Source organism: Pteronotus mesoamericanus, unplaced genomic scaffold (genome assembly GCF_021234165.1).
Source record: "Pteronotus mesoamericanus isolate MK-2021 breed Mesoamerican mustached bat unplaced genomic scaffold, CSHL_Meso_final scaffold_54, whole genome shotgun sequence".
In the NCBI taxonomy this organism is placed as follows: domain Eukaryota; kingdom Metazoa; phylum Chordata; class Mammalia; order Chiroptera; family Mormoopidae; genus Pteronotus; species Pteronotus mesoamericanus.
Genome location: NW_026555321.1, coordinates 61,287,215 through 61,311,644, shown reverse-complemented (window position 1 = coordinate 61,311,644; position 24,430 = coordinate 61,287,215). Strand labels below are relative to the sequence as shown.

General features: G+C 36.1%; 1 protein-coding gene and 1 pseudogene across 1 annotated transcript in view; one reads left to right on the top strand and one right to left on the bottom strand.

Annotated features, from left to right (window-relative positions):
- Positions 1-24,430, top strand: part of CNBD1 (cyclic nucleotide binding domain containing 1) — a 257,585-nt gene that overhangs the window by 123,750 nt on the left and 109,405 nt on the right. Inside the window, exons 5-6 of the mRNA XM_054595284.1 lie at positions 11,888-12,033; positions 24,128-24,321. Coding sequence (XP_054451259.1) covers positions 11,888-12,033; positions 24,128-24,321 — 340 coding nt within the window. The remainder of the gene's footprint in view (positions 1-11,887; positions 12,034-24,127; positions 24,322-24,430) is intronic.
- On the bottom strand, positions 2,760-3,559 carry LOC129087999 (thioredoxin-dependent peroxide reductase, mitochondrial-like; annotated as a pseudogene).

Genomic DNA, 24,430 nt, shown 5'->3' with positions numbered 1-24,430 from the left:
CTTAATTCCAATTAGCAGTCTAATTTATTAAGGTTCCACTTATAGATGAAATTATATGGTATTTGTCTTTCACTGCCTGTCTTATTTACTTAGCATAATGCTCTCCAGTTCCATCCATGCTGTCATGAATGGTAGTAGCTCTTTCTTTCTTCTGCATAGTATTCCATTGTGTTAATGTACCATAGTTTTTGGATCCACTCATTTACTGATGGGCAATTAGGTTACTTCTAGCACTTGACTATTGTAAATTGTGCTGCTGTGAACACCAGTGTGCATAGGTTCTTCTGAATTGGTGTTTTGGGAATCTTAGGGTATAACCCCAACAGTGGAATCACTGGGTAAAAAGGCAGTTCCATTTTTAGCTTTTTGAGGAAATTCTAAACTGTTTTCCACAGTGGCTGCACCACTGTGAATCCCATCAACAGTGTAATATGGTTCACTTTTCTCCACAGCCTCGCCAGCACTTGTTATCTGTTGATTTGTTTATGATGGCCATTCTGACTGGTGTGAACTGGTATCTCACTGTCATTTTAATTTGCATTTCTCTGATGACTAGTGATGCTGAGCATCCTTTCACATGCCTCTAGGCCCTGTTTATGTCCTCCTTGGAAAAATGTCTCTTCAGGTCCTTTGCCCATTTTTTAATTGGATTGTTGGCCTTCTTGGAGGGGAGTTGTGTGAATTCTTTATATATTTTGGAAATCAAACCCTGTACGAGGTATCGTTGGCAAATATATTTCCCAATACAGTTTGTTCCCTTTCATTTTGCTGATGTTTTCATTTGCCATGCAGAAGCTTCTTATTTTGAGGAAGTCCTATTTGTTTATTTTTTCCTTTATGTCCCTTGCGCTAAGGGACATATCAGTGAAAATATTGCTGATTGGGATATCTGAGCGTTACATGCCTATGTTCTCCTCTAGGACTTTAATGGTGTTGCGACTTATACTTGTCTTTTATTCATCTTGAGTTTATTTGTGTGTATGGTGTCAGTGGTGGTTGAATTTCAATTTTTTTGCACTTAGCTGTCCAACTCTCCCAATACTATTTGTTGAAGAGGCTATTTTTACTCCATTTATGCTTCTGCCCCCTTTGTTGAATATCAATTGACCACAGAGACATGGGTTTATTTCTGGGCTCTCTATTCTGTTCCATCAATCTATATGTTTGTTTTTATGCCTTTACCAGATTGTCTTGGTTATAGCTACATTGTAATATAGTTTGATATCAGGTATTGTGAGTCCTCCTACTTTGTTTTTCTTTCTCAAAATTGCTATGGCTACTTGGGGTCATTTGTGGTTCCATATAAATTTTTTAAATGTTTGTTCTATGTCTATGAAATACGCCATTGATATTTTAATAGGGATTCTGTTGAATCTTTAAATTGCTTTGCATAGTATGGACATTTAGATGATGTTAATTCTTCCAATCCATGAGTATATGCTTCCATTTATTTGTGTCTTCCTTAGTTTCTTTCTTCAGTGTTGTATAGTTTTCTGCATACAGGTCTTTTACCTCCTTGGTTAAGCTTATTCCTAGGTACTTTATTTTCCTTGTTGCTATAACCAATGAGATTTTTTTTCTGATTTCTTCTTCTATTTCATTGCTGGTGTACAAAAATGCCTTTGATTTCTGAATGTTGACTTTGCATCCTGCTGTTTTGTCAAATTCACTTACTAGGTTGAATAGTTTTTTGGTGGAGTCTCTGGGGTTTTCCATGTACACTATCATGTCATTTGCAGACAATGACAGTTTTACTTCCTCCTTTCCAATTTGGATGCCTTTTATTTCTTTTTCTTTTCAGATCGCTGTGGCTAGGACTTCCAATACTATTTTGAATGAAGTGGTGAAAGCAGACGTCCTTGTTTTGTTCCTGATCTTAGTGGGAAAGCTTTTAGTTTTTGCCAATTGAATATGAGGTTGGCTGCAGGTTTTTTGTATATGGCCTTTATTATGTTGCTGTATGCTCCTTTTATTCCTAATCTGATGAGTGTTTTTTTTTATGATATACTTTTTATGATAAACATTTTTAATGTTTATTTATTATAATATATTTTACATTGAGTGCTTCAGAAAATATCATTACATTGATTTCAAAATGCAATCTCTAAATTAAATAAATTTGCTCTATAATTACCTTCAGTTGATCTTTAGAAATGTATGCAGACACCAAGTCAGATAACAAGTAAAATAAAATAATTATATGAACTACAAATCTCAGGGATAAGGACCTGCATGATCAGTTAAGTCACTTTGCCACTGTGATTTTTAAAAAACGTGAGTCACATTTGTTTCATCATATATATCTCTTCTCTAAGAGTTAAATTTAAATTAGACTGCTGATGCTAACATCTTAAAACTCTGATCTTTGTTACCTTAAAAGAAAATTCATTTTAACACAAATAAATTCAAGAAGAAAATTTCAGGACCCTTGATCAGAGGCTTTTGATACTTGCATGACACTGGTGGAAACAAAGTTTCCAGTAAGGTTAAGAAGAGTGTTTCCTATTGAAGACATGATCAAAGAAACAGGTGACCTAGGCAGTCTATAAATAGCTAGCCATCAAGAAGTTAACAATGAGGGACTCATGTTAGTAACTAACTATATTTAAAAAGCCTTAGCCAATGTTACAAAAATAAACATTTATGAATGCAACAAGCATAACTGCTTTTTTGCCTTCTATACATAATCATCTTTGAAATGCTAAAAGTGAGTTCCAAATGTGATTCTTTTGAGAAGCTAGAGGTATACATGGGATGATCTACTGATTTATCTTCACAAAATATTCTTTGGAAGCAGTTGGATGTGGCTTGATCATAGGAGAATCTGGGGTCCAATTAGCTGGGCAGACTTCTCCATGGACTTCCACAAACTGGAATGCCTTCACCAGGTGGAGGGTCTCTTCCACCTTTGTCCCACTGGGAGATCATTGACACTCAGATGCTTGATGACTCCATTGGGCTCAATAATGAAGAGATCTCTTAGTGCAAGACCAAGAACTTCTAACAGCACACCGTAGTCTTTGGAATTCTGTTTACCCAAATCTGACAACAGTGTGATGTTCATGTGGCCCAAACTGCCGTTCTTCCTCGGTGTGTTGATCCAGGCGAGGTGGCTGAAGTGGGAATCCATGGAAATGGTGACAACTTCACAGTTTGCGTCACGGAACTCATTGGCTTTGTCACTAAAAGCAATAATTCCCATAGGGCACAAAAAGGTGAAATCCAAAGTATAGAAGAAAAGCACCAAGTATTTCCCCTTGAAGTCATCAAGCCTCACTTTTTGAACTCCCCATTGACAATGGCTGTACCCTTAAAATAGGACGTGTGCTAGGTGACAGCAGGAGCATGGTTTGAAGAACCTGGGTCAATGCAAGGCATAATGCTTACTGGTGCTAAAGGCACATTTTGCTTGGCTGGAAGCAGATCACAACACATTTGTCAAGCCTGTTCTTTGAGAAGCAGCAGGCCTAAGGGCTGCACAGGCAGAGATGCCTCAAGGAATGGAGCTCATGTGCTGGGAAAACATAGCCCACAGCAACCTTCCCACCATAGCCACCATCTTCAGAGCCACAGAGTGTTTTTATCAAAAAATGGGTGCTGTACCTTATTAAATGCTTTTTTCTACATCTATTGAGATGACCATGTGGTTTTTGTCTTTTCTTTTGTTTATGTGATGTATTACATTTATTGATTTGTGAATATTGAACCATCCTTGCATCCATGCAATGAATTTCATTTGATCATCATGGAAGATCTTTTCAATGTACTGCTGGATGCGTTTTGTCAATATTTTGTTGTGGAATTTAGCGTCTATGTTCATCAGTGATATTGGACTATAGTTTTCTTTCTTTGTTGTGTCTTTATCTGGTTTTGGGATTAGGATGATGCTGGATAAAAAGAGTTTGGGAGTCTTCCTTCTTCTTATATATTTTGAAATAGTATGAGAAGGACAGGGGTTAGCTCTTCATTAAGTGTTTTGTAAAATTCTGTTGTGAAACTGTCAGGTCGATGGCTTTTCTGTGCTGGTGATTTTTTTTTTTTTTTTTTACTTTATGGTTCATTTATTGTATGAGCATTTAATGAAAATATATTATGTGAGCTTCTGGAATATGATTTTGAAGGATGAAAAATTGTTCCCAGTGCTGAATGTGAGCATGAAAAAAAGTACAACTACATTTGTGATATAATTCATCATCTTGCCAAAACTTTTTTTTTTGAAAGAAAATTGCTTTTTATTTTTTTTTGAATTCTCTAACAAAACATAATATAAAAAGGGGTGTGCCCTTTCTATAAACTAGAATGTCTCTCTTTTTTTTTCATTTTTTAAATTTATTTACTTTTTAAATACATTTGTCTCTGCCTCCCCCCCACCTCTTTCCCTTGCCCCCTCCCACCTTCCCTCCCTCAGCTCTTCCCCTTTGGTTTTGTCCATGAGTCCATGCTATATGTTCCTTGACTTTCCCCTTCCCTTCCCTTTCCCTGCCCCCCCTTCCCTCTTGTCTCTGTTGATTTCTTTTCCTTTCAGTGTTGCTGGTCATATTTTCCTTGCATCTTTGCATTGTTGGTTAGGTTCCGCTTATAGGTGAGATCATATGGTATTTGTCTTTCACCCCTGGCTTATTTCGCTTAGCATGATGCTCTCCAGTTCCATCCATGCTGTCGCGAAGTTTAGTAGTTCTTTTTTTCCTTTCTGCTGCGCAGTATTCCATTGTGTATATGTACCTTAACTTTTTGATCCAATCATCTACTGATGGGCATTTAGGTTGCTTCCAACATTTGGCTATTGTAAATTGTGCTGCTATGAACAATGGGTCTTCATTAAGTGTTTTGTAAAATTCTGTTGTGAAACTGTCAGGTCGATGACTTTTCTGTGCTGGTGATTTTTTTAATCACTGCTTCAGTCTGACCCGCTGTTCTGGTCAGGCTTTCTGCTTCTTCTTCATTCAATGTTGGAAGGTTATATTTTTCTGGAAATTTGTTCATTTCATTGAGGTTTTCAAATTTCTTGGCATATAATTGTTCATAGTAATTTCTTACAATCCTTTCTATTTCTGTGGTACCAGTTGTTATTTTTCCTCTGTCGTTTCTCATATTATTTATTTGGATCCTCTGCCTTTTTTTCTTGATGAGTTTGCATAAAAGCTTGTCAATTTTGTTTATCTCTTCAAAGAACCAGTTCTTGGATTGGTTGATCCTTTGAATTGTTCTTTTAGTCTCTATGTCATTCAATTCTGCTCTGATCTTGATTATTTCCTTTCTTCTACTCACTCTGGGCCTTGTTGTTGCTTCTCCAGTTTTTGAAGCTGGAGGGTTAGGTTGTTTATTTGAAATGTTTCTATCTTTCTTAGGTAGGCCTCTGTTGCTATGAACTTCCCTCCCAGGACTGCCTTTGCTGTGTCCCATAGGTTTTGGACTGTTGAGTGTTCATTTTCATTTGTTTCTAGAAAGTTTTTTATTTCCTCTTTGGTCTCGTTATTGACCCATTCATTGATTAGTAGTGTATTATTCAGTCTCCATGAGTTTGAATGTTTTTGAGTTTTTTCCTTGAGATTGGTTTCTAATTTCAAACCTTTGTGGTCCAAGAAAATGCTTATTATTTCGATTTTCCTGAATTTGTTGAGGCTTGTTTTGTGTCATATCACATGGTCTATCTTTGAAAATGTTCCACGTGTATTTGGAAAGAATGTGTATTTTGCTTCTTTGGGATGAAATGTTCTATAAATGTCAGTTAAGTACATTTATTCTAATATGTCATTCAATTGCACAATATCCTTGTTGCTGTTTTATTTGGAAGATCTATCAATTTTTTTTTTCCCTTCCCTTCCTTTTCCCCACCCTCCTACCTCCTTCCCTCTTGTCTCTGTTGGTTTCTTTTCCTTTCAGTGTTGCTGGGCTTATTTTCCTTGCATCTTTGTATTGTTGGTTAGGTTCCACTTATAGGTGGAGAAAAGGGAACCCTCGTACACTGTTGGTGGGAATGCAGACTGGTGCAGCCACTGTGGAAAGCAGTGTGGAATTTCCTCAAAAAGCTGAAAATGGAACTGCCTTTCAATCCAGTGATTCCCCTGCTGGGACTATACCCTAAGAACACCAAAATGCCAATACAAAAGAACCTATGCACCCCAATGTTCATAGCAGCACAATTTATAATAGCCAAGTGTTGGAAGCAACCTAAACGCCCATCAGTAGATGATTGGATCAAAAAAAGATCTATCCATTTTTGACAGTGGGGTGTTAAAATCTCCTACTATCCATGTATTGCTTCCTATTTCTTTCTTCAAGTTCCAAGATTTTCCTTATATATTGGAGTGCTCCTATGATGGATGCGTATATGTTTACAATGTTTATGTCTTCTCAATGGATGCTTTCTTTGCATATTACAGTGTGTCCCTTTGCATTTTATGGCCTTTGTTTTTAAATCTGTTTTGTCTGCTATAAATATTTCTATACCTGCTTTTTTCCTGTCCATATGCTTGGAATATTGGTTTCCATCCCTTTACTTTCAGTCTGTGTAGGTTCTTTGTTCTGAGGTGGGTCTCTTGTAGACAGCATATGTGTGGGTCGTGTTTTCTTATCCATTCAACTCTCCTACGTCTTTTGATGGTGCATTTAATTCATTTCCATTTAAAGTTATTATTGATAGGTACTTATTCATTTATTCCCTTTGTACCTGTGATCTGCTCTTTCTCACTCTTTTTCTTCATCCTCTTACAGTAGTCCCTTTAGCATATCTTGTACTGCTGGTTTGGTGGAGGTGTATTTTTTGAGCCTTCTTTTGTCTGGGAATCTCCTTACTTTACCTTCCATTGTAATTGAGAGCCTTGTGGAGTAAAGCTGTCTTTGCTGCAGGGGCTTGCTTTCATTCCTTGGAATATTTCTTGCCATTCTCTTTGGACTTGTAGAGTTTCTGTTGATAAGTCAGCTGCTAGCCAAATTGGGGCTCCCTTTTATGTTACTACCTGTTTCTACCTTACTGCCTTTAGGATTCTCTCTTTGTCTTTGATATTTGCCATTTTAATGATGTTGTGTCTTGGAGTGGGCCTCACCAGGTTCCTCTTGTATGGGACACTCTGTGCTTCCTGGACTTGCATGACTTTTACTCTCCGCCAATTTGTACATTTTTCCATCATTGCTTTTTCAAACAGGATAGTGACCCCTTGTTCCTCTTCTCCTTCTGGTATCCCTACTATATGGATGTTATTACATTTCAGCTTGTCCTGCATTTCCCTGAATGCCTCTTCATTTTTTTTTTCAGTCTTTTTTCATTTTCTTGCTCTTTCTGGGAGCTTTTTTCTTCCTTGTCCTCTAGCTCGCTAATTTGATCCTCTGCTTCATCTAGCCTGATTTTTATTCCTTTTACTGTGTTCTTCAATTCAGAAATTGTATTCTTCATTTCCTCTTGCATCTTATTGATAGTTTCCATGTCTTTTTTCATGCTGATATAGTTTGCAATAAGTTCCTCATAGTTTCCCTGTAGTTTTTCGTAATTCACTTTGAGCTCACTTAGGTCACTGAACTTCCTTAGGAATTGTTTTGAACCCAATATCTGATAGTTTACTTGTCTCTGTTTCATTTCATTGTCTTTGTGGGGATTCCTCCTTTCCCCTCGAGTGGGGGGTGTTTCTTTTTCTTCCCATTATTTGTTAGACTCTTCCTCTTTGCTTCTGCTTCTTAAATTGACCTGTCTTGACTTCCTGACTTTGTGGTAATAACTTCTCCGGTCAGAGACTGCTTTTTTTTCCCTATCCTTCTTTCTGAATCTGCCTCTGATGATGTAAGATGTCAACCCCGTGTGACAGGCAGCCTTTGAGATACTTCCAGGAATCTACTCTCTGTGTTTATCTCCTCCATTTGTTAATCTAGTCACTGTGCCCTCCACAGTCAGGGCAGGGCAGATTCCCTCCTGTGGACAGGGCTATTGTTTCCTTTAACGCTGCTGCCACTCAGGGGACTAGTCTGCCTGAGCCATATGGCTGCTGCTGACGTATGGGGGAGGCGTCAGCACTGCGGTCCCCTTGGCTACTCCCTCAGTTCTCTCCCCAACACCTCCATCACCCGACTTTCCTCAAGTGCCTATAGACCACTCTGCATCCCCTTTAGCCGGGATCTACTATCCATGACTGCTGCCCTGTACTCAGCTCCCAGGCCTGTGTAACGCCTGACCGGCCAAGCCTCCTGGGGTTGGGGCTATTGGGTCCCTTCTCACTGCTGCTGCTTAGGGGGAGTGGTCTGCCTGAGCAAGATGGCTCCTGCTGTGAGGAGAATTCTGGTGCTGAATCCTTCCTGGCCACTCCCTCCATTCTCTCACTAATGCCTCTGTTGCCAGACTTTTATCAAGCATCTCTAGACCACTCTGCATCCCCTTTATCCGGGGATCTACTGCCTGTGACTGCCACTTTGTACTCAGCACCCGGGCCTGTGCAACACTGTGCTGAGTTGAGCCTCTTGGGTGCGGGGCTATTGAGTTTGTTTTTGTTGATGTTGCTTAGGGGGCGTGGTGTGCCTGAGCAAGATGGCAGCTGCAGAATGTGGTGTGAGTCAGCACCTGGACCCCTCTATCCACTTTCTCAGTTCTTTCCCCGAGCTTCCTTCTCCAGTCTCTTCTCAGGCGGCTCCAGCCCACTCTGACCCCACCTCTGCTGGAGCCCAGGGAAAGTGGCTGCACTAAAAATTTTTGCATTGGCCCTTTATACGGCTCTTTGTATCTACAGCCGCCTGTCTCAGGCAGAGAGCACACTGCCACTTTTCACAGCTGGCTATTATCTGTGTGCTTTTTGGGCTCTGGTGCTGTAGGCTGGAGATCCCCGCTTATGGTTTAGATCCTGCTCTTCTCAGGGGGATCCAACTAGCTGTTTCAATATCCCTCTTGCCTTGCTGCCTGTGGGTGCTCAGTCTGTCATCTTGAGCCTCTACTGCACTCCTTTCCAGTTAGGTTGTTCTAAGTCAATTCTTCTGTCTGTTCAAGGTTTTAAGGCTCTTCTCTCACTATTGTTCAGTTGTTTTCCAGGTGATTTCTCCACAATTTATTTGTAATTCCAGATTGGTCCTGGGAGGTGTTCAGTGTGCCTTCCACTTACTCCTCCACCATCTTTAAGTTAGACACATCTCTATGTTCTTAACCACTCTTTGAGAGCTCTTCATATATATCAGTCAACACTATCCCCAGATGTCTTCAGTTCCAGTGAAAAATTAATTGTTTTATGACAGGATCAAGAGATACTTTCTTTGATTTTTGGTGTGTGAGAAAAAGAAAATAATCATCACCTCTAAAGTTTACTTCCATTATTGGATACCATCATGGGCCTTCTGGTAAGTGTTTCTGAATAAAGCCTTTCTTGCAATCAGAATTACTCCTTTTTTCCTGCTTGACTACAAATGAACGAGAAGCTGTCTTATTTTTAATCTTAATTTCTTTCACTGCTACATTTGTATATGATGAATGGGCCAGAAGGATGTGGTAAAGAAGGAGTGGGCATTATGTATGGAAAGGATGTTCCTGCCAAGGGTTTGAGAGGGAAGTGAAGGAAAGCCACATTTAAAGAGAGAAAATAAAGGTCAGTTTTCAGAACTGTATGTCTTGATTCACCATCCAAAAAGAAATGATGGCAATAGGAGGTTAGATGGAATTAGTTACTACCCTTCTAATTATTTATGGTCCAAATATAGCATTCCAAATATTTGAAATTTTTTGAGTGTATGAAAGGCAGAAAGAAGCTAAAAATGGAAATTTATTAGCAGTAGGATTTCCAAAGTAATTTGGTTAATTATTGGAAATCTTTTGCATGTTTAATCAGAACATGTAAATTATAAGATCATTCATTTATTAAAATGACACTGAACTATAAGTTTTCATTGAATTTCAGGCTTTAAACATTATTTCTTCTGTGTTTTTACCAAATATTTTTTATTCTCCCATCACCAATGGTCATATGCACTTCCTTAAGCCCTTTTCATTAGGCACTTGAAATATATGTTGACCTTGAGCTGTGGGAGGAGTTATGGGTATTGTTGTAGGTGAGAGAATTTAAGATTCTATGTGGCCAGTCAGAGAAAGTTAAATACCATATGATATCACTTATATGTAGAATCTAATCAACAAAATAAACTGCTGAATGAAACAGAAACAGAGGCATTGGTATGTGAAACAGACCTACAGCTGTAAGAGGGGTGGACGTTGGGGGCTGGATGAAAGAAGGTAAAGAGATTAATAAAAAATCATATATATATATGCTTTTATATGTATGTAAACCACATAGACACAGACAACAGTGTGGTTATAGCTAGAGGGAAAGAGGTGTAGGGGTAGGTGGAGGGGGGGAAAGGGGAGAAAATACAGATAGAAAGAGACTTTTCTTTGGGCTATTTATTTGGATACACTATGCAATGTGCAGATGTTCTGTTGAATTGTACACTTGCAACCTGTATTGTTTTGTAAACCTATGTCACCCCAATAAATTCAATTTAAAAAACAACAACAACTATTCTATATGGAGTGTAGGACTTCAATGACAGAGTGGGATCTCTATATATTGCTCCTTCATCAAAGCAGTAAAATTCTGGTCAAAATTGTCAAAATAATTTTTTAAGAACTCTGAAAATTAATCAAATGCTTGCAACAATATGAGGAATAATATATTCAGGAAAAAATGATGAACACTTGGGAAGGAGAGCAGAGTTTGTGGCTTTTTTCCTGACCTACTTTAATCCTCCTCTCCTAGTTCTATGACAGTCTTGAAGGCAGTAACCTTGCATCCTTGGAGAGACAGACCTGTTAGAGCTCCTCAATATTGACACAGTGTGACTTGTTTGGAAGCTCCCTGGAAAAGCCCCATTCATAGGACATTATTGTTGTTTCACCCTGGGTAGGAAGGGGAAATTTATATTTCGAGTTGCCACCATACATTATCTAAAATGTTCAGTTCTCAACAAAAATGATGAAACATGTAGGAAAAAAAGCAGTCAACAGCCAATGATGTCCTCAGGAATTCAATGTTGATTTTGAGTAGGCAAAGATTTTAAAGTCAACTGTTATGAATAGACTCAAAGAAATAAAGGAAATCATGTCCAGCAAATAAAAGGAAAGCATGACAACACAACCAGTCCATCCATCTGCAAACGTTGGGTGACATATTGGTTCAGGCATTTAAGGAAATTTAAGGTAATTAGATGGCCACTGAGTGAAACAAGCAGAGACAGGTAGTTGCACACTAACGGTCACATAGATGATAGAGTTAAAGTATGATAATATCTCCCCACAAAAATGATATCAATGAGATAGAAACTGAAAAAAGAGCCAAATACAGATTTTGGAGTTGAAAACTAAAATAACTTATTAAAAAAAATCACTAGAGGGGATCAATAACAGATTTTAACTGGTAAAAGGAAGGTTCAGCAAACGTGCAGATAGGTCAGTTAAGAATATTCACTGAAAGAGACAGAAAGAAAAAAAGTAAACAATATAGAGACTCAGAAACTTGTGCAACCAACTAGTGTACCAGTGGAAACATGATAGGGATCCCAGAAGGAAGAAGGAAAGGGGTAGAAAATATTTGTAAAAAGAATGGCCAACAACTTCTCAATTTGATGAAAAACACCACCTAATCATTCAAGGTCAATGTACTCCAAGTAGGAAAATAACAAAAGATACAATATTACAATTTAAGCACCAAGCTTTGTATTTAAAAAAAAAGGTACAGGTAATTTTCTGAAATTCATAGAGGCATATCTTATTGTTGAAAAAAAAAAAAATAAAACATCATCACAAGTAACCTTAAGCGACCCTTAAAGAAAGAACAAATTTGGGAGCTCAAAAATCAAGAATTCTTTTCTTTTCTTCTTTGTATGTTTGCTATGGTTTCTCAATTTGCCAACTTTTTCTTTATTAAAGGCCCATTCATAGGACACTGTATGAACACAACACTGTGTGGAAGATGCTGAAAACAATTCCAGATTTAACTTCTCTGCTAACAGATGACCACTTGAAAACACTTAGTAAAAATGTCATTTCTGAAACCTGGGTAAAAGGCAGTACAGGTAACAGACTCTCTAGAGAGGCATTTGACAAGACTAAATGAATGTTACTATTTTGAGTTATCTATTAATTGTAATACATATAATTTCACTTGACGTGTTAAAAATGTTCTGCTTAGATGTATTTAATTTGTAAGGTTATAAGTCATGTAATGAATTACATTTCACATTTTAACACTCATGTTTTAAAGATATACACTAGAGTTTCTCTACCTTGAGTACATATCAGAATCACCCAGAAGTCTCATTCAAACATACTGCTGTATTCAACCCCTAAAGCTTCTCTTTCAATTGGTTTGGGGTGGGTTTAATTTGTATGTCTAGTAATATTCTGGGTATGGGGACCACACTTTGAAAATGACTCATTGATATGCATGTTTAATAACAATCTAGGCTCGGTTTTCATAGTTAAGACAGAAAGTGGTCAAAGTGATGATATGATCAATCCAGACACTTATCAGACATTGGGAAAAAAATCCCCTCCAGACAGATTTTCATTTCCCAATTTTAATTTCTATGCCCTTTCCAAAGATATATTGGCTATTTTCATAGTGGTATTTTATATTTTAATGTGGGGAAGCATACAAATCAACACACATAGAAGAGTCACACATACCTAAACCAACAGAATGAAGCATCATTTTATTAAGTACCTATTACAAAAGAGAAACTAAATTTAGTTAATACATTTCTTTTGTATGGACCAGGGATCTTCCTTATTTGGTCATCACAGTAACAAAAAAAAAGTACATTATTCTCTATAGATGAGGACCTTAAAGCACAAAATATGCACATCATTCCTGTCTAGACTTGCATTTCGAACACATTTTAGCCTTAATGCTGAACTCATTCTTGACCCATCATACCACCTGTTTGATGAAGTAGTTCATCAGGGTCATGACATTTAAAATCTAACTGGAATTTTGGAGAACATGTGTCTATTGAAAAGATGAAATTTTGGGAGTTTTTCCCCAATGGTTCTCTTTCATAATTAGTTTCATTTAATCCAATATAAAGCAGGGACAATTAAATCATAGGAGTTTTGCAGAGGACAAATGGTACTGAAAGGAAAGAACATTCAACATTGCTTTGCTATTAGTTTGAGCATAGTAATTAAAATTTATTTGTTTTATTTTAAATTCCTGAAATTATATTCATTATGGTAAAAAACATGGAAACAACCTGAATGCCTTTTAACAGAGGATGGACAGTGTGCATGGTGATGCAGCTACTCCATGAAATTCTAGGCTATGGTTGAAAAGAATGAGGTAAATCTATGTGTATTGATGTGAAACTTATTAAAGACTGCAAAAAAAATTAGAACCATTGAGTTAATAATACGATCACATGTATATTTTCATAACTACCTAAAAATATATATCTATATATATTAAAACTACATAGAGGTATATGTATTTTTACATATGTATGTGTGTATATACATGTGTGTGTGTGTATGTGTGTGTGTGTGTGTGTGTGTGTGTGTGTGTGTACATAAAGGACAGTCCAAAATACGTATTTTTAAAGTTGTTACCTTTGTGCAGGAATTGAAAGGCAGTGAATGGGAACAATGAACTCCTTCTTCTACATATACTCATGTTTGTGTTGAGTTTTCCATAGTGAATGTATATCCATGTATCAGTGCTTGTAACTACACATTTGTTTTTTTTCACAAAGGTTTTAAAGTTATAATTAGAAGCAACTATTCTGATGGTATCTTAGTAACTCAGGTAGTTAACTATTAAAATATGGACTTTCCTTTCTTGACAAATATCAATTTGAAATGATCATTTATATTATGTCATTCCAACTCACGTTTCATACTTTCAAACCCTTAAAAAAATTAGAAGTCTCTGTGTTTACATTCTGCCTGTATCAAAATCCTTCTCCTAAATTTGTAAGATACCTAATTCTGACAGCTCAGATCTGTTTCACTGTCAAAACAGGAAATTCATTAAATATCTGACCTTTGTAAATCTTTTTGTTCATCCAACTTAAAAAACAAGGACTACCAGGTATCTTTTGTTCATTTTTCTATTCTTCTTTCTTTTTTAGAACTTAGAATGAAATTAAATTGTTTATTTATTTAATTTATTGGGTGACATTGGTTAATAAAATTATATAGATTTCAGGTGTACAATTCTATAACATGTCATTTGTATATTATATTGTGTATTTACCACCCCAAGTCAAGTCTCCTTTCATCACCCTTTATTCCTACTTTGCCCTCTTCCTGCCTTGCTGTTGTCTGTGTCTATGAGGTTTTTTTGTTTGTTGGTTTTTTTGTTTAATCTCTTCACTTTATTCACCCAGCCATGCAACCAACCTTCTGTCTGACAACTGTCCATCTTTGAGTCTGTTTCTGTTTTATTAGTTTTGTTCATTACATTCCACATATGAGTGAAATAGTATAGTATTTGTCTTTCCCCCACCTGGTTTATTTCACTCAGCATAGTATTCTTCAGGTCCATCCATAATGTTGCAAAGAATAATAGTTTATTTTTTAAAATATTTTTAAAATTTTTAAGGTTTTTATTTATTTATTTTTAGAGAGGGACAGAGAAGGATAAAGAGAAGGAGCGAAACATCAATGTGCAGTTGCATTTTGCATGCCCCCTGCTGGGGACCTGGCCTGCAACCCAGGCATGTGCCCTACACTGGGAATCAAACTGGCAACCCTTTGGTTCTCAGGCTGGTGCTCAATCCACTGAGCCACTCCAACTAGAGCAATATTTTCTCTTTTTTATGGCCTAGTAGTATTGTGTTGTGTAAATGTATTACAGCTTTTCTGTCCTCTCATCTACTGATGAACATTTGGGCTGCTTCCAAATCTTGTATATTATAAATAATGCTTCTATGAGCATAGGGGTACAGTTAGTCTTTCTAACTGGTGTTTTGAGATTCTTAGGATATATTCCCAGAAGTGGAATCTCTGGGTCAAAATGCAGTTCCATTTTTAATTTTTGAGGAAATTCCACCAGTCTGTATTCCCGTCAATGGTGCACAAAGGTCCCCTTTTTTCCATACCCTCACCAACCCTTCTTGTTTGTTGACTTACTGATGGTAGCCATTCTGGCAGGGGTGAGGTGGTATCTTGTTGTGGTTTTAATTTGTATTTCTTTTAAGATTAGTGATGGTGAGCATTTTTCATGTCTATTGGCCATATGTATATCCCCTTTGGAAAAGTGTCTGTTCCAGCCTTCTGCCCATTTTTTTAAATTGTATTGTTTGGTTTTGGGTGTTAAGTTTTATAAGTTCTTTATAAATTTGGGATATTAACCCTTTATCAGATTTATCATTGGCAAATACATTCTCCCATTCAGTGGGTTCCCTTTTCATTTTGTTGATAGTTTCCTTTGCTGTGCAAAACTTTTCAATTTGATGTAGTCCCATTTTTTTGTTTGTTCTTTTGTTCCCTTTGCCTGAGAAGATATATCAGACAAAACTACTGCTAAGAGAAATGTCTGAAATCTTATTGCCTGTGTTGTCTTCTAGGATTTTTATGATTTTGAGTCTCCTATTTATTTTGAGTTTATTCTTGTGTCTATTCATATATGCATTTCTTTCCTCTGCTGTTGTTGAAAGTATTCCCCATAGCTTCTCATCATCTGGTTGCTGACTTTCATACTGCCACTGGAGTTTTGATTTCTCACCTGCAATTCCAACAGCTGTTAGCACCTTCTGTCTCTTTTCTGGCCACAGGTTCTTTGGAATTTTATTATTTAAGGGAGCTTTTCCTAAACTTACCAATACTCACTGAGCCTCACATTCAGTTTCCTTAAATAATAAATTATTAACAAGGATAAGAATATTGTGATTCAAAGTACTGAATAATATATACATATCTGTAGTTTAAATAAAAATGATACTAAAACATGATTATTATTATTATAAAAATAGTATATTGAATATATATTCCATATTGTAGTGTATGCTCATAGATGCATAGTTTATTTAATTAAAATGATTTCAAGAGTTTTATGCCCTGGGCAGGGGGCATTTTTATGATTGGCAACCTAAAGCTCATAGAATCTAAAATAGTAATCTTGTTTGAGAATACAATTTAGTGGCTAACCTGGAATTAGAGTCTCTATAATTTTATAAGTACCTACCTTTATACTAATTACAGTTGAAATATTCATATGAAATGATTAAAGTAAGGGTTTTTTCTTTGGTTACCTATGTCACCTTCACTCTGTTTTCTTGAAGTCCATTAAGTTTCATAGCGTTATTTCTCTTCTATTTTTCAGTTTACTCCTGACTTTTGAAGTTATATCTCAAAAACACCATAGCTCCTCATTTTGATGTGATTTTATATTTATTTTTAATGCTCAACATTTTTTTATACGACTAAATTTTTAACATTTTCTTAACCTGCATAGACTTTATTTTCTGCTGTGATTTAAATTTCATTTACCATATTGTAAAAACTCAGTAGCTAAATACCATGAAAAAATGTAGTGGGCATCTCTTCCATATATGTTAACAATAATTCAAATAATATGCTCTTACAAGAGAAGTAATCAAATATTTAGTCCTACCATAAAGGTCCTGGCTCCCAGGTTTAATTCTTTTGATCCTCTCATATAGAAATGATTTTTAAGTCATTAGAAATCATCTGTTATGCTATATATTTTAATAAAGTATTTTGGGAAAGGTTTTATTGTATTTACACTACATTTTCTTTTGGGAGTAATATATTCAGTGATTTTAAGACTTCTAGGCAAGTCACTTCTAAAATTCTCTTGTAGTTGCTAAGTCAGGTATCGGATCATATTTTTCATTTTGTATTACATACAAAATAGCTTATGATATTTTATAAGCACTTAAAAACAATTTGACTTAAAATATGTGTATTATTTTTTTCTTTTTTAATTTTTTATTGTTATTCAATTATAGTTGTCCCCATTCCCCTTCCCATTACTCTCCCTCTGCCCTACCCACCCTCACCTGCCACATTCAATCCTCCCCCCACCTGTTGTCTTTGTCCATGGGTCCTTTGCACATGTTCCTTGATGACCCTTGTGTGGTATTATTTTTATTGAAATTTTAAATATTAAAATGATTTATAGTAAGACAGTAGGAACAAAAAATGTCTGCTTACCCAATAATTACCTATCTCCTGGCAAATATAGAGGATTTCACACAATTAAAAAAAATTTTGTTCTTGCCTTTATCTTTTTTCCTCACCCAATTTTTCATCATTAAAATTTAAAACAATAATGCATGTATTTTGTAAACTTATTTATTATAATTCCTTTAAGATAACAAGACTATTAATGAATGAATGATATGTTTTACAGAAAAATATCAAAGGCCTTGACCTGAAATGCATGGTATGGATATGAACAAGCAATTTTGAAGTAAATTTTCTTAGTGATTTTTCTTAGTAAGAAAGACTAAGTAAAAAGATTATGAAGTAATATGTTTTAAGGTTATTAAAAACAATCACCAACAATTTGTAAAATTATAACTTCTGCCTTTATGAAACCTCTAGAAATATTAGACAGAAAGTATCAATATTGAGAGGCTATTCCAATGAGAGGTCTGAGCCAAAAATAAGGTGAAATAAATTTTTTCTCATCTATTCCAGTTACCTCTGTAATAATATTCATTTATTTGGTTTCTTAAAAATCTTAAAATAAATACCCAGTTTTACTTGTGTTTTGTCTTCCACACGTTAGAGAATTTTTTTTTTTTTTTGCATCCATAGGGTTTTCTATGTACACTATCATGTCATCTGCAAACAATGATAGTTTTACTTCCTCCTTTCCAATTTGGATGTCTTTTATTTCTCTTTCTTGTCTGATCACTGTGGCTAGGACTTCTAATACTATGTTGAATGGAAGTGGTGAAAGCAGACATCTTTGTCGTATTCCTGATCTTAGTGGGAAAGCTTTTAGTTTTTGCCCATTGAGTATGATGTTGACCATAGGTTTTTCATATATGGCTTTTATTATATTGCGGTATGGCCCCCTTTACTCCCACTTTGCTGAATGTTTTTATCATAAATGGATGCTGTACCTTATCAAATGCTTTTTCCACATCTATTAATATGATCATGTGATTTTCATCTTTCCTTTTTTAAAATTGTATTGATTATGCTATTACAGTTTTCCCATTTTATTTCTCTCCTTTATTCCACTCTATGCTACACTCCTCAACCGCCAGCATTCTCCATTTTTAGTTCCTGTCCATGGGTTGTACATATAAGTTATTGGGCCTCTCCATTTCCTATACTGTTCTTAACCTCCCCCTGCCTATTTTGTACCTACTATTTATGCTTCTTATTCCCTGTACATGTCCCACCATTCTTCCCCATCCCTCTCCCCTCTGTTTTACTGTTCATAGTTTTTGATTTTTTCCTTAGGTAAGTCCCTTTAACATTTCATATAGTAAGGACTTGGTGATGATGAACTCCTTTAATTTTACCTTCTCTGGGAAACACTTTATCTGCTCTTCCATTCTAAATGATAGTTTTGCTGGTTAGAATTATCTTGGATGTAGGTCCTTGCCTTTCATGACTTTGACTAATTCTTTCCAGCCCCTTGCCAGTAAAGTTTCTTTTGAGAAATCAGCTGATTGTCTTCTGGGAGCTCCTCTGTTGGTAACTTTCTCCTTTTCTTTTCTCTTGCTCCTTTTAAGATTCCGTCCTTATCTTTAATCTTGGGTAATATAATTATGATGTGTCTTGGTGTGTGCTTCCTTGGGTCCAACTTCTTTGGGACTCTGAGCTTTCTGGATTCCAGGAACTGTGTTTCCTTTGCCAGATCAGGGAAGTTCTCCTTATTTTTTTCCAATTAGGTTTTAATTTCTTGCTCTTCCTCTTCTCCTTCTGGCACTCCAATGATTCAGGTGCTGGAACATTTAAAGTTGCCCCAGAGGTTCTTATGTGTCTCCTCATTTCTTTGAATTCTTTCTTCATTTTGTTTTGGTTGAATGTTTATTTCTTCCTTGTGCTCCAGATCATTGATCTGAGCCCCGTTTTCCTTCCCTTCACTGTTGGTTCCCTGTACATTTTTCTTTATTTCGCTTTGCATAATCTTCACTTTTTCCTCTGTTTTGTGACCATAGTCAACCAATTCAGTGTGCGTCCAGATTGCCAGTGTTTTGAACTGTGCATCTGATAGGTTGGTTATCTGTTCGTTGCTTAGTTCTAATTTTAGACTTTTGATCTGTTCTTTCATTTGGGCCATATTTCTTAGTCTCGGTGCACCTTGGAAATCATCGGAAGGGGCAGAGCCCTAGGTATTTTCCAGGGCTGGGCAACCCAGGTTGCTGAGGTGTGGCACTGTCTATGGGGGAGGGATCCGAGAGGGAGCAATGCTGCTTGCTTGACTCTCTGCCAGCTTTCAGTCACTTCCCCTGCTACTGACAAGCAAATTGTGCCCTTCTGGTGCCGGTTCTCAAGTGGGTGAGTTTGCATACATTCTATGTCCCCATGGGTCTCTCCAGCAAACTCTCCTGTGAAGCGGGGAGTTTCCCCTGTTGCAGCAACCCCCACAGATTTTGTAGCCAGAGGTTTTGAGGCTTTCTTCTCCCATATTGGAACCCTGGGTTTTGTTGTCTGTCTCACTCCTCAGCTGTTCCTCCTGTTTATCCACATGCAAATATGGGACTACCCAGTCTGCTATCACCTGCCTCTCAGGCCTGGTCCTCCAGTCTCAGCCTTGCCATGCATCCTCTCAACCGTGGCTGCCCATCTCTGCCCCTCCTACTGGTCTGGATGAATGTTTCTTCCTTAACTCTTTGATTGTTGGACTTCCATGCAGTTTGATTTTTCTGGCAGTTCTCAGTTGTTTTTTGTTTTTAAATTTGTTGTCCTTCTTTTGGTTGTACATGGAGGCAAAGTGTATCTACCTATGCCTCCATTTTGGCCGGAAGTCTTCAGAAATTTTCTAAATAAGGTTATTAGACTTATGTCTTAGAATAATTATTTCTAGTACATTGATAGAGGAAAAATTGTCCCCAAGAATAAACCACATCTCCAAAGATACCTAAATATCACAAAAGTTATGAGAAGGCCTCTCATTAGTTTTGTTATCTCTTGGACCATTAAGATTTTACAGTGGGATTTCCATGAATTTAACCATCTAGCTCAAGATTCATGTAGCTTTCTGGTATTTTCCTAAGCTTCCACTTAAGTAGAAAATAATCCATCAAGGAGTTTTATCTCATTGCCCAGAGGACAGAATTCTGAGAGAGAGAGAAAAAAAAAACAACACTGTTTTTTCCCCAAATGTTTTATGAGATTCTTTGGATGGAAATACAGTAGAGGGTCATTAGTTTAGCTTTTATTCATTTAACTCTTTGCTAAATAACCTAAAATAATTCCGGTGAAAAGCGATGTGTTGGAGGTAGAAAGGCAATATCAGATGTCCTTCCCCACAAGGTTGTGGTTGCTGGGCAGAGACTGACAATGCAGAATGCAAGACAGGTCCTGTAAGGACAGAGCCCTGAGCAGGGTGGTAGTTAGGATGCACAGGAGGACAACAGAGGTCAGAAGAGCAGGAGAGGCTCACTGGTAGATAGATAACATGGATACTCAATTTATAAGGCTAAGTAACAGGTGACAATATGACCTGATTTACCCAGTTATAACTTTTGGAAACATTTAAATAATTTAGAATAGTTGATTTCTGCTGAGGGTCCTGTGTCCATCCTTCACAGGGAATTCATGAATATGTTTGCTTTAATCAAACTTTGCATTTGGCCTCTAACCTTTTGAAAAGTTACTACCAAAGTGATTAATTAAACTTTTTATTGTTAGTATTCTTAATTCCTTTTGAATATCTTTGTTTAGTTAGCCTGATAGAAATGTGGTTAACAGATGTTTTAAAATGAGGTCCTGCACTAGGAAATTTCTTCAAGTCCCTCGGAAATATTTCTTTGCCTTTTCATGTCATAGGGATTGGCTAGATAAATAACTTTAAGAAACTTATTAATAACCAACTTGATTTTATTGAATTCCTTTTCTTTTGCATTGTTTGGGAATGAAGATTTAATCCCATTTTGATCTCTATTGTTTTAATATTTGCAGTCAGATTTCTCTTAATTGCTTTGAGCATTATTTTTTTTTACCTCAAAGCTGTATGAAGTATTTTTGTGTGTTTTGTAAATTTGACTCAAGAGTCTATACCATATCTTTGTTCCCATTGCTTAGATTTCAAAAGCTTATTTTATTTTGTATTATTAATATATATCTTTTCTATTACAATTCATAAATTTAACAACACTTCATGATGTGTAAGTAACATTTCAGTTGTTTGAGAGCTTAATTCTACTGTATTTTTTTTTCTGTAGACATTTTTTACGGGGTTTATATAATTTGTCCATATATTTAAGAGCTGGTTTAATATACTGCATGAATTCTACCTGAGAATCTTCTGCTAGTTGTTCTGTTTCACACTTTTCTCTTGATTTTTCATTTTTTAACTCAACTTATGTTATTTCGTTTCACTGAGGAGTTTTCCTCCTTAAGTATTTGTATGAAGAAGTCACCCCAAAGTTCACCTCACTACATATATTTTTGAAAATTCTTTTATTTTCACATCTCCACTAAACTGACATAAAATCATAAATAAATTTGCTACATTAATTTCAGAAAATAATAGAGGGTCAGTTTCTGAACTGAACTATGTAACAAAATAGTAAGAAATCTTTTAATCCTCATTGATATCCTTTATAAGATCTATCTTCTATGTATATATACACCTATGTTTACATTTTATTTTAGACATATACTATATATGCATACATATATAAATATACATATATTGCATGCACACTCCTATATACATATATGTTTTTGTGTTTATATTTGTGTGTATCTTTCCAATATTGTAATATATTTGAAAACCTGCAGAAATTAATGTACTTTGTGACTTTTGATGTTACTTAATTTTTCTGAGTCTTAATTTCTTCATCTGAAAAATTGGCTAATGATAAATGACATACTGAATTACTAAAAGAACTAGTGTCAGGGCACCTTGCACAGTACACAGCAATAATGGGTATTCAGTGCATAATGCTTGCTCTTCAGGGCAAATTTAGTATATTTGGATGCCAGGAACAGCTATATTTCTATTTTTGGAAATCTATAGAAAGGTTGTTTCTTAATGAGCCACTTTTTTTAGGAATAGCCTTTCCACCCACTTATTATGATCTAAGACCATTAACCTTATGAAGAAAATCTAGAGAAACTTGTAGGCACAATTCTATTTAAAAACTATTATTTTGCTCAGTAATTAACAGAGTCCTTTTGATGAACTGCATTTAAGTTACACTCCATTTTCTTACAAACTATACTGCCAAATCCCTTTCCAGATTTGTTTTTGTTACATAATGTTATACCATGAACATGTATTCATAGGTACATATATATTGACTTTTTATTTGTTAACATTTTAAACTAACACATATTTCTTTGAAATATACTTTCTTTCCCCTTAAAATTAAACATGATCTCTGACTAGGTCACACATAGTTTCACTTTACCATAATTGAAACCAGATTGCTATCAAATATATATTGAGAGAAAGGGGAGGGAGAAGGAGGCAAAGGGAGAGAGGGGAAGGGAGAAAAAAAGGAGGAGGGGGAGGGAAGCGAGGGGAAGGAGAGGAAGGGAGGTAGCAGATAGGCTGACTCACACAGGTTAGCATAGACAGGAAGCTGTGGCTGGTTGTGTTTAAATACCACTGCTGGCTTTGAGCCAGAGGAGGATGTTTACTTTCTCAGCACCTTCAGTTTGCACAGTTGTGATATTGTAGCAGTCATTGTACCTGCCATATAAGACTGTTTACAGGATACAACAGATTAATATATGTAATATATTTGCAATAGTGTTTGGCTCAAAACACAGAGAGAGGTAAAAAAATTGTTTGTTATCGTCTTCTAAAGGCACATTTTCTTCCTATAATTTCCCCCACTACTTTTGCATAATCTTTCATTCTCTTTATATAACCATAGTGTGGGAACATGTCACCCCTAAACACTTAGTGCTCACACCTGGAATTTAATATTTGTTTCTGGCCCTTTATTTTTTAAGGCCGGATTTACATATAGTAATGTGCATATTTGTACCTGAAATGTATTGCTTGATGAGTTTTGACAAATACTGTAACTCAATCCCTATAAAGGAGAGCTTTAGTGTCGCCTAAGGGAGTCACCTCCATGTTTCTTCCTGGTCTACCTTTTGACCATCAGCCAGAGGCAGCTGCTCATCTGTTTTCTTTTTCTATTTTAAATCAGTATTTAGAACTTTACTCAGTTTAGAAAAAAGCAGCTGGTTTCTTTTGGGGCATTAAAAAAAACAGCATTGTCAATAAATTATGTAAAGTTTCTATTTACAACATGTTAAGAAGCAAAGTGTAAGAAAAGATCTCACAGCAATTGAATTTCTTGCTCCAATCCTGTAATGTAGACTTGAACAAAGAAGAGACAGCAACCTGTTCCAATACCTTCATATCCCAGAGGAAAGGCTTTGGAAGGAATACAACTGATTTAAGTTGCATTTCAAATGCTCACAAATGAACAAAAAACCTGCCAGACCTCCAGGCACATAGCTGAACTTCAGGAATTGGGATTACATGACCAACTGTGGAAAGTTACAATGGGGGGTAGGAGAAAAAACTCCTCTGCCTTGTAATGATATCCCTCCCAAAGATAAACAAAAATTAATAGTAGGTATATATTGTAACTAATATAAAATAGGCAAAATGGCTTTTTGAGGAGAAGATAAACATTTTAAAAAGTTCAATTTGTATCATAATGTTTTAAATCTATGTTGTTATTTGTTACCGTGATTCCTACCTGGAATCTCTCAGTTCCATTAAGGGGGTTGATTACTAGAGTAACTGTCAGAAAAGATTTATCCAAATGTGTGGACATGTCTATGTTATTCTCATTATTTGAGTAAATTATTTGTAAATGTCTAAGTGCAGTATTAAAGTTATTGCCATTGCATAAAAGAGTCTGCTGAAAGTGAAGTCAGTGTGATATGTGTGGTCATTGTATTTATATCAAAATCCCTGAGAAATAAAGCCTACACAATATCTATTTTGTGTTTTTTGTTTGTTTGTTTGTTTGTTTGTTTCAGTTGTTGGAAATGATGGATTTTACGTAATACTAAAAGGTCTGGCTCGACCTCGAACACAGATATATAAAAATTTGATTGAAGAAAATGGGTCGACAGCTTCTTTTGTTCCTGAGAGATTCCACAGCTTCATTTCCAGTGATGACTTCAAAAACACTGTGCTTGCTGAGATGCACATGCCTGTATGTGACCTCATGGTAAGAAATGTATGTGCTTTTTCCATAAGCAACACTATCACTATTGTAAAATTTGATCTCTTCCAGATGAATTCACATTTCTTCAGTAAGTCATGAAATAGTTAAGATA